The sequence below is a fragment of the Pongo abelii genome, chromosome 9 (assembly GCF_028885655.2).
Source record: "Pongo abelii isolate AG06213 chromosome 9, NHGRI_mPonAbe1-v2.0_pri, whole genome shotgun sequence".
NCBI classification, from domain to species: domain Eukaryota; kingdom Metazoa; phylum Chordata; class Mammalia; order Primates; family Hominidae; genus Pongo; species Pongo abelii.
In genome coordinates, this window is record NC_071994.2 from 8,166,109 (window position 1) to 8,175,901 (window position 9,793).

At 53.9% G+C, this 9,793-nt stretch overlaps 1 protein-coding gene across 4 annotated transcripts in view; it reads right to left on the reverse strand.

Annotated features, from left to right (window-relative positions):
• The window catches only part of DPP3 (dipeptidyl peptidase 3), a 30,054-nt gene extending 20,915 nt beyond the window's left edge, over nucleotides 1–9,139 (reverse strand). Inside the window, exons 1-6 of one of the 4 annotated variants that reach the window (XM_024254441.3) lie at nucleotides 8,919–9,139; nucleotides 6,904–7,181; nucleotides 3,802–3,891; nucleotides 2,414–2,551; nucleotides 1,747–1,821; nucleotides 1,082–1,175 (exon numbers count right to left, since the gene is read on the reverse strand). In XM_024254441.3, coding sequence (XP_024110209.1) covers nucleotides 1,082–1,175; nucleotides 1,747–1,821; nucleotides 2,414–2,551; nucleotides 3,802–3,891; nucleotides 6,904–7,181; nucleotides 8,919–8,970 — 727 coding nt within the window. In that variant the 5' untranslated portion in view covers nucleotides 8,971–9,139. 4 annotated transcript variants of the gene reach the window in all.
• Between the last annotated feature and the right edge of the window lie 654 nt (nucleotides 9,140–9,793).

Consider the following 9,793-nt stretch of genomic DNA (forward strand, 5'->3'; position numbering starts at 1 on the left):
AGTTCAGAACCAGCCTGGCCAAATGGCAAAACCTCGTCTCTACTAAAAATACAAAAATTAGCCAGGTATGGTGATGGGCACCTGCAATCCCAGCTACTGGGGAGGCTGAGGCAGGAGAATCACTTGAACCCGGGAGGCAGAGGTTGCGGTGAACCAAGGTCGCACCACTGCACTCTAGCCTGGGCACTCCAGCCTGGGCGATACAGCGAGACTCTGTCTCAAAAAACAAAAACAAAAAGACCTAGAGAGGGTCCGTCAGAACTGGATGCTGTCGAGCATGGTCAGAGCACAGAGTCTGAGTGGGAGGATGTGGAGATGAAGCAGGGGCTGGGGTGCGAGTGGGGAACAAAGAGCCAGGTGGCAAAGGTCTTCATAAAGGCCTGGACACTTCTGTCCACACTATTTCCTCTCTCCTGGGAATGGACCCCAATTTCCCCTTGAGAATATCGCCCCAGGCCCCACTACTACTACGCCAAGTGCAGGTGGTTTGGGAAGGGCCAGCCTTTTTTTTTTTTTTTTTTTTTCTTGACCTGGAGCTTCGCTCTGTCACCTGGGCTGGAGTGCAGTGGTAAGATCTCGGCTCACTGCAACCTCTGCCTCCCGGGTTCAAGCGATTCTCCTGCTTCAGTCTCCCAAGTAGCTGGAATTACAGGCACATGCCATCACACCTGGCTAATTTCTGTATTTTTAGTAGAGATGGGGTTTCACCATGTTGGCCAGGCTGGTCTCGAACTCCTGACCTTAGGTGATTTGCCCACCTTGGCCTCCCAAAGTGCTGGGATTACAGGCGTGAGCCGCCATGCCCGGCCTGAAGGGCCAACCTCATCGCCTGACTCCAGGGTAGGCTTGAGACCAGGTTGAGTCAATCAGAGACCTGTCCCTTGCCAGCCCTCAGGGATTGGTTCACAGACAAATAGGGGACTGAGATGGAGAAACTGGAGCCATTCCCAGGCCTTATGTAGAAACTCCTGGGAGAGAAGGATGCTCTTTCTGCAGGAGTGGCAGGGTTGGCAGGACCTGAGCCACCCAGGTCTGGAAATGCCTGAGAGGGAGCAGTAGAGAAGCCTGGGGCTAAGCTCACCTGAACCAAGCACAGAAGCCAGCCGCACCTCGTAGTGGGGCTTCCCTTCTCCATCGACCTCTTTGAAGAGCCGGGTGTTGTAGGCACTGAGGTTCTAGAAGAGACCAGGGCAGGGGTTGAGAGTGAAGTCTGGAGAGGGCAGTGGGGTGGGAGGAAGGAAAATGGGTCACCCCCAGGGGAGAAGGCATGGAGGCAAAGCAGGCTGGGCCTTCTGGGTTGGCTGGGAGCAGGAGTGGGAGAGAGTGGGAGTGGGCAGCCCAGGACCGACCCTCCTGCTCTGCTCAGGACACTGTGCACTTCTACTAAGCACTGACTCCAACGACTGTGCCAGGCACTGCACGGCCTCTGCGAACCCAGGGCTACTGGAGGTGGGTACCACTTCACAGACATGGAAACTGATCACATGGCTGGTGAGTGGCTGAGCTGGCAGTGCCACTGACACATGGACCCCAGAGCCTCACACCCCTGTGACCTGAGGTCCTGGATCCTCGCCCTGCCCTGAGGCTGTCATTAGGCTCTACAGCCTGGGGTGGGCAGGGGTGGCGCCTTCCCTAGTACGCAGGGAGTAGTTAAGCAGAGACCCAGGAGTGGTCACCAGTTGTGAGGGGGCTGGGACTAGGAATCCCACCAAACCTCTGCTACCTTGAGCTCCCCTAACCCCAAACCTGTGAGTCCAGAAAGTCCTGGGCCAATTTGGCATCTTCCATGGTACAATTCCCAGAGAAATAGGTGGTGATTCCCTGTTGGGGAAGAGAGGGGACATGACAAGGAGGAGTTGCCGAGGTCAGGGCTGCAGGGATGTCATCTTCCCAGGCTTCCCGCCCTTCCCTCCTTCCAGCAGGCTCTACCCCTTACCCCTCCATCTACCTCCAGGGGAAAAAGTTATAAAACAAACAAACAGATGCTCATCTCCAGCGTTGCTGCAGCCCTGCCCGGGCCTCTTTCAGGCTGGCCCACCTCTAAGGCTTGCCAAGGTCCTCATCCCATGCAATGGATGCAGCCTCCAGAGGTGGGAAACCTGGGATCCCCCTCCTTCCCTGCCATCCCCTCCTCAGCTCCCTCCACCTCCAGCCTTCCTCTCCTTCCCTCTATCAGCACATGGCATCCTGTGTACAGAATGTCAGATCTGGGAGGGCATTCAGAAAGCATTTGACCCAACCTGCTTACCATTCTACAGATGACAAAACTGAGGCCTGCAGTGGGGAGCAGCATTGCCTCAGGAGTGTGAGGCAAAGCCCACTGCCTCCCCATCCCATGTCCTTCCCTCTTTACCAGGTGGCCTTGAAGGATTCCCTCTGCTCCGTGTCCCCTCGGGGGAGTCAGGGGCCTCACCTCCTTCCCCAGTCCGAGGTGGCGAAGCCTTGGCTCCAGAGAGAACATAAGCTCCCCACAGGTCTGCCAGAGGCCCCTGACTTCTTCTGGGTGCTGCTGAGCAGCCTCACTCCCTAGGATCACCCGTTCCAACTTTTCCTGCAGGGAAAGGGAAGCCAATGGCCCAGTCACACCACCCAAACCTGCCTTCCAGAGCCTCCTATCCACTCCCAAGCTCTTCTCCTGTGGTCTAAGAGCTCTGGCTCGTTGTGTGGTCCATGGACCAGCAGCACGGGTAGGTCCTGAGAAATGTCAAGCCTCCATGTGTGGTGGCTGATGCCTATAATCCCAGCACTTTGGAGGCAGAGGAGGGAGAGATGCTTGAGGCCAGAAGTTCAAGACAAGCCTGGGCAACATAGAGAGACTCCATCTCTACAAAGAATAAAAAAAATTAGGCCAGACACAGAGGCTCATGCCTGTAATCCTAGCATCTGGGGAGGCCAAGGTGTGAGGATTGCTTGAGCCCAGGAGTTCAAGACCAGCTTGGGTAACACAGTGGGATTCTGTCTCTACAAAAAATTTTTAAAAATTAGCCAGGCGGCGTGGTGGCAGGCATCTGTGGTACCAGCTACTCTGGAAGCTGAGGGGGATCACCTGAGCCTGGGAAGTTGAGGTTGCAGTGAGCTGTGCCCGTGCCACTACCCTCCAGCCTGAGTGACAGAGTGAGACCCTATCTCAAAAAAAGAAAAGAAAAGAAAATTTAGCTGGTGTGGTGCTGCATACCCACATTCCCAACTACTCGGGAGGCTAAGCCAGGAGGATCACTTGAGTCCAGGAGGTTGACGCTGAAGTGAGTCATAATCACACCACTGCACTTCAGCTTGGGTGACAGAGCAAGACCCTGTCTCAAAGAAAAAATGTCAAATCTTGGGTCCACCTCAGACCTGCTGAATCAGATGCTGCATGTCAGCATGACCGCCAGGTGACTTGTGTGCATATCGAAGTCCTGGCTCTTATACCTGCTGTTAAGAACCACCTCTGCCCTAGATAGGCTCAAGCCTCATAACCCTGGGAGGGATGCCCCCGGCCCAGTACTTCCCGCTGTTCCTGGTGATGACCAACAAGCTCCATTTCTGAGAGCACCTAAAAGTTCACAGAACACTTCCACGTCTCGCCCTTGTTCGGCCTGCAGATCAGCAGTCAGGGCGAGCTGTGCTTTCCCTTTATACACGAAGAGGCCGCAGCACCCAGTGAGGCTGGTGACACCCACAGTCATGCAGGGTGGAAGTGACAGGGTCCATGCTCTGCTCAGGGCTTCTGACACTCCAGCTGGGGCTCCTTCTACTGCATTCTCCACCCCTATCCCACCAGCCCCCATCCCGACCTTCCCCAACCCTCCCTCGGCTCACCTTGGGCAGGCTGGGAACAAACTTGGTGTCACCAAAGGACTTGTAGTTGCCCATGTTGGAGTAGACACCCGCGGCATAGACCAGGAATGCCTGAGGGGGAGGCAGGCATCAGAGACCCAGGAAGCACAGCCTCCCTGACCGCAGCAACACCTCCTCCTGAGATGCGAATGCCCCAGCAGAGCCAGTGTGAGTGAGGCTAGGAAATGTGTGGGCAGGACCCAGGTCCTGGGAAGCCCCAGTCTGTCCCACACTCACTTTCACAGACCCATTTTCACACCCCCGTTGTCTGGCCTAACTGATCTTCTGGGCAGTTCCCAAACACATCCAAGCATTCGTCTGCCTTTTCCCTCCCCACCCCAGCACCCTCTCAGCCACCTGAGGCTACTGTGTCCTTTAAGGCCCAGTTCCGGCCAGGCGCGGTGGCTCATGCCTGTAATTTCAGCACTTTGGGAGGCCGAGGCGGACGGATCACAACGTCAGGAGATTGACACCATCCTGGCTAACACGGTGAAACCCCGTCTCTACTAAAACTACAAAAAATTAGCCAGGCGTGGTGGCGGGCGCCTGGGGTCCCAGCTACTTGGGAGGCTGAGGCAAGAGAATGGTGTGAACCTGGGAGGCGGAGCTTGCAGTGAGCCAAGATCGTGCCACTGCACTCTAGCCTGGGCGACAGAGCAAGACTCCGTCTCAAAAAAAAAAAAAAAAAAAAAAGAAAGGTCCAGTTCCAGCACCACCTCCCTCTTTCTCCAGAGCCTGTCCTCAGCATCTGACCTGTCAGGCAGCTGGCCTCGGACGCATCACATGTTAGAGCCGGAGAGGCCTTAATCATCTATCTATTCTATGGCTTCTGCTGGCCCCAAATCTTCCTCTGACAAGACTTCAATCCTCCTTTTGTGGGTGGGACGGTGGGGGATCTCCCTTCCCCCAGCTCCAGGGGTGGGCATGTAACCTGGCTCAGCCAGTCTGAGAAACCACCATCCTTGGCTACAGGATGGACACAAGGCTCAAGCTGGCATAAGAGAGCTACCCAGGACATTTCCCATTGTCAAAGAGCCTCTGTACACCAGGGATCATCAGGCCTGGACCCCTGGAGCTCCCCTCCAGGAGTGAGAAAAGGAAGCAAGCTGAGAGATGAAGACTGCATCCCAGTGGTAGCACTGAGTCCCTGAGTCCAGCCATGCCTGAAACTTCCTCTAGACCTGGACTTTTCAATCATGTGACCCAACAATTCTCCTTTTCATGTAAGCCAATTTGAGCTGGGTTTCTGCCACTTGCAAACATATGAATTCCCCTGAATGGCCGGGCGTGGTGGCTCACGCCTGTAATCCCAAGCACTCTGGGAGGCCGAGGTGGGCAGATCACGAGGTCAGGAGATCGAGACCATCCTGGCCAACATGGTGAAACCCCATCTCTACTAAAAATACAAAAATTAGCTGGGCGTGGTGGCGCATGCCTGTAATACCAGCTACTCGGGAGGCTGAGCAGGAGAATCGCTGGAACCAGGGAGTCGGAGGTTGCAGTGAGCCGAGATTGTGCCACTGCACTCCAGCCTGGTGACAGAGAGAGACTTCGTCTCACAAAAAAAAAAAAAAAAAAAAAAAGAATTTCCCTGAAAATAGTAACGCTTGGGTTGCACCTTTCCGTTTATAAACATTTCCACAGATATTAGCTCTTTTAATGAGTAAGCCAAGGCCTCAAGATGGAAAGTGAATGCCCAAAGTTCAAAAGAGGTAGAATAAACAGTACGTTAGCTCAGAGAGAAACAATCCAATCCCTTTATTTCACATATAGAAAAACAGGCCATATTCTTGTACATTCTTGGTGGGAATATAATGCAGTGAAGCTTTTTTAGAAGATGATTTAACAGAATCAGTCGACTGTAAATGTACAGAGCCTTTGACCCAGCAGTTTTCCTTCTAGAAATAGATCCTCCTCACATGTGTGCACAAGTATGCTCACCATGGCACTCTTTGTAAGAAAAATGGGACAAGCTAAATGTCCAGCAATGAAGATTAAATTGATTATAGTGTACACTGCTGTGGAATGCTTTACAGTCAATAAAAAAGAATGAGGTACATTTAAATGTAACCCATTCTCCAAGTTCTCCAAGACATGGCATTCAATGGAAAAAGCAGGACACAAAGCAGGAAAAGAACATTATCTCATTTCTGTAAAAGAGAAAATTAGGAACTGATTCACCATGCATATACACATAAAGGTATGTAATACACAGATGGGATTGAAAAGGCTGTAACCAAGGCCGGGCACGGTGGCTCACGCCTGTAATCCCAGCACTTTGGGAGGCTAAGGCAAGTGGATCACTTGAGGCCAGGAGTTCAAGACCAGCCTGGGCAACATGGTGAAAACCCAGCTCTACTAAAAATACAAAAATTAGCCCAGCGTGGTGGCACATACCTGTAGTTCCAGCTACTTGGGAGGCTGAGGCATGAGAAGTGCTTGAACCTGGGAGGTAGGGGTTTGCAGTGAGCCAAGATTACACCACTGCACTCCAGCCTGGGTGACAGAACGAGACACTGTCACAAAAAAAAAAAAAAAGAGAAAGAAAAGGCTATACCAGCCTCAGTGGGTTACCTCTGAGGAGGGCACTGAGAATGAGTGATCTTTGTGTTTTCTTTTGTGTCTTTCTGCATTGCTGCAATGCACTAAGAATTTGTGTATTACTTGGTCAATACATCCAAAAACAAAAACCAAGGGACAGGCAGAACATTCTGCCCAGGGCCACACAGTGTGGTAGAGAAGAACTGGTTGTGAACTCAGACCTCCTGATACCTACTCTGGACTCCTTCTTCTGCCTTCCCTGAATCTCCACCACAGTTTCTTTTGTTATAATCACAGCAGCCATCATTTATCTTGGTCAGGCACTGTTCTAAGTGGGTCATCACAACACTAAGAGGTACAGACATCCCACATGCATATTTTACAGATGAGAAGACTGAGGCTCCAGAGAGGGGAAGTGCCTGAATTTGTAACCTTTGGTCTAATCCTCCACCTACCCCTTGAAAGAGACAGACATTTGCATCCTGGTCTTTCACACCCAGAAGCCACTCAGGAAATGCGGGTTGGCCCACCAAGAGAACTGACCTGATACTCCTCCTCGGTAAGGCCCTCAGCCAGGGCATGTTGGCGCAGCTGGTCGGGGTCCTGGGCGCGGAAGAGGTGGCTGAGCAGAGCATAGATGTAGGGGGCCTCGGGGGAGGTCTGAAGCAGCACAGCCAGGCCTCCGTACCAGGCGGCACGGGACAGGTGGTGGGCATAGAGGCGCTCTGTGGGTGACAGCAGGCGGAAGGCCTCCCGGCAGTCCAGGCTAGACACGCCGATGTCATTGGGCAGGATGTACTGGGTGTCCGCCATGGGCCCTGCTGAGAACTGTCACTGTCATCACAACTGTTGTTTACCCCATACCAATTGCATACCTGGCTCTGAACTCTTATCATCTCATTTAATTCTCCCAAAAGCCCATGTGGAAGGGAATACTATTGTACCCATTCACCAGATATGCTAACTGAGGCTTAGAGAAGGTGAGATGACTCACCCGAGGGGTCACAAAATACACTGGTGGACCATATTTGGTCTATAGTCCCTAAATCTTAAAGATTGACTCTAAGGTCAGGCATGGTGGCTCATGCCTGTAATCCCAGCACTTTGGGAGGCCAAGGTGGGTGGATCACCTGAGGTCAAGAGTTCAAGAGCAGCCTGACCAACATGGTGAAACCTCCTCTCTACTAAAAATACAAAAATTAGCCAGGCGTGGTGGCAGGCACCTGTAATCTCAGCTACTGGGAAGGCTGAGGCAGGAGAATCACTTGAACCCAGGAGGCAGAGGCTGCAGTGAGCTGAGATCGCACCATTGCACTCCAGCCTGGGTGACAGAGTAAGACTCCATCTCAAAAAAAAAAAAAAAATTGATTGACTCTAACTACCTAGTATTACAGATTACAGATGGGGAAACTGAGGTTCAGAGAGGCTAAGAGCCTTGCCTAATCCCACAATGGAGACATCAGCAGCAGAGATCCTCATCTCTAGGCTCCCAGCCCAGGCCCTTCCCTGCTTCCTTGTTCAGTATTCTTTTTTTGAGACGGAGTCTCACTTCGTTGCCCAGGCTGGAGTACAGTGGCATGATCTTGACTCACTGCAACCTCCACCTCCCAGGTTCAAGCGATTCTCCTGCCTCAACCTCCAAAGTAGTTGGGACTACAGGCGTGCACCACCATGCCCAGCTAATTTTTTGTATTTTTGATAGAGACGGGGTCTCACTATTTTGTCCAGGCTGGTCTCGAACTCCTGGCCTCAAGCGATCTGCTTGCCTTTGCCTCCCAAAGTGCTGGGATTACAGGCGTGAGCCACCGCGCCTGGCCTTTGTTCAGAATTCTTGACACTTTCCACTGTGCTCACAAGGATAAAGTGCCAGGCCACCAGCTGGAAGGCTCAGCCTTTAGCCAGGACTCAGCCCTAGACTCCTAAAAGTCAAGTCCATTGCTTCACTTTTCTGCACCTCTGTTTCCTCCTCTATAAAAGAGAGAATAACCCCAATATTACCAGGTGGGTGCGCTAATCAGATGAGGTCGCCCTGGACGGAAAGTATCCACAGCAATAAATGATTTTCCTTGAACCTGTCCCATTCTCATACCTCTAACTGCCTTTTTCTTGGCCCTCCATTCTCCTGCTCTCTCCCTGTGCTCCACTAGGGAAGCCACAGAAGTTCACAACCAGAAGAAAACCCATTTTACAGATAGGGAAACTGAGGCTTGGAAAGGCCAACAATTTACTGAAGGTCTGACAGCCCCGTTGGAACCCGGGGATTCCCCAACCCGGGGCATTCTCCCCGCCACGCCCCGTCTCGGCTGGGACAGAGTTTCCAGCCTCCCCGCCCTGCCCCGGACTCCAGAAGCTCCGCCCCGATAGCACAGCCTCAAGGTTCGGAAAGGGCTGTTAACTCTTTGCTCCCCGGAGCACTCCTTGGCCTCGAGGGCGGGGTGAATTTGGAGGGGGTACTGGAGAGTGGGCAGAAAGGGAATGATTTTGCGCTCGGTACAGATTCGCCTTGGTCCCCCGGGATGACACGCTTTGACCCCAAAAGCCCAGGCGCCGCGCCTCACCTGCAGCAGCTGCTCCGTTCGCAAACTCACTTCCTGCTTCCGGCTCCCCCATTCATTGGGGCTCTGCGAACCCCGCCCCCCTTGGCCAACTGCCTGGCCTCAAGGTCCGGATGGGCGTCAGTACCAGCCAATAGACGCGCCAAGACGAGCTTCTCGGCTCGCTGGCTCCCGCCCCCAGGCGCTACGGGGTGGCGCGCGGATTGGCCCTGCGGGCTCGGCCTTTTGTCCGCAGGCCGCACACGCGCCGGACCGGGTACCTCTGTGCCCGACCTGGCCGCGGCCTAGTCCCGGCAGACGGGACTGACGAGGTCACCAACACCAGGCCGAGACGGCGCGGGTGTCAGGGACTTGGGAATCCCCCTCCCCCAGTCCCGATCCCGCTTTCCTCTGGGGTGAAACCGCAGAGGACCCGACGTCACTCTTGCAGGTGGGAACCTACACAATAGGAGTAATGTGGCTCCACCTTCCTCTCGGGACTCGGGACCTGGAGGTGGAGACTTGGAAGCTGCAAAGCTCTCGGTGCCGGGAATCGGGGCTACGGTCGAGTGGGCTCGGGCCAGGGCTGAGGTGGTCCCACCCGTGTAGGGGCGCGGAGAAACGCCTCGAGTGCTTCACTGTACCACCACCCACCCGCCATGGGCCTGGAAGCAGCCGCTAAACATTCCCGAGCCTCAGTTTCCTTAGCACAAACAGGCTGGCAGTTTCCTGGTGCTTGCCAGATGCCTGATGGATGAGAAAGCCTCCTGCGGCCCCGAAAGGGAGTCCAGAGCAGAGGCGGGCCCGCGGTCCACTTTTTACAGGTCTGGACGGACTCACAAGACCACGGTCTGGGTGGGGCATGCGGAAGGGCCAAGGCCGAGTGGGAAGAAGTGGTG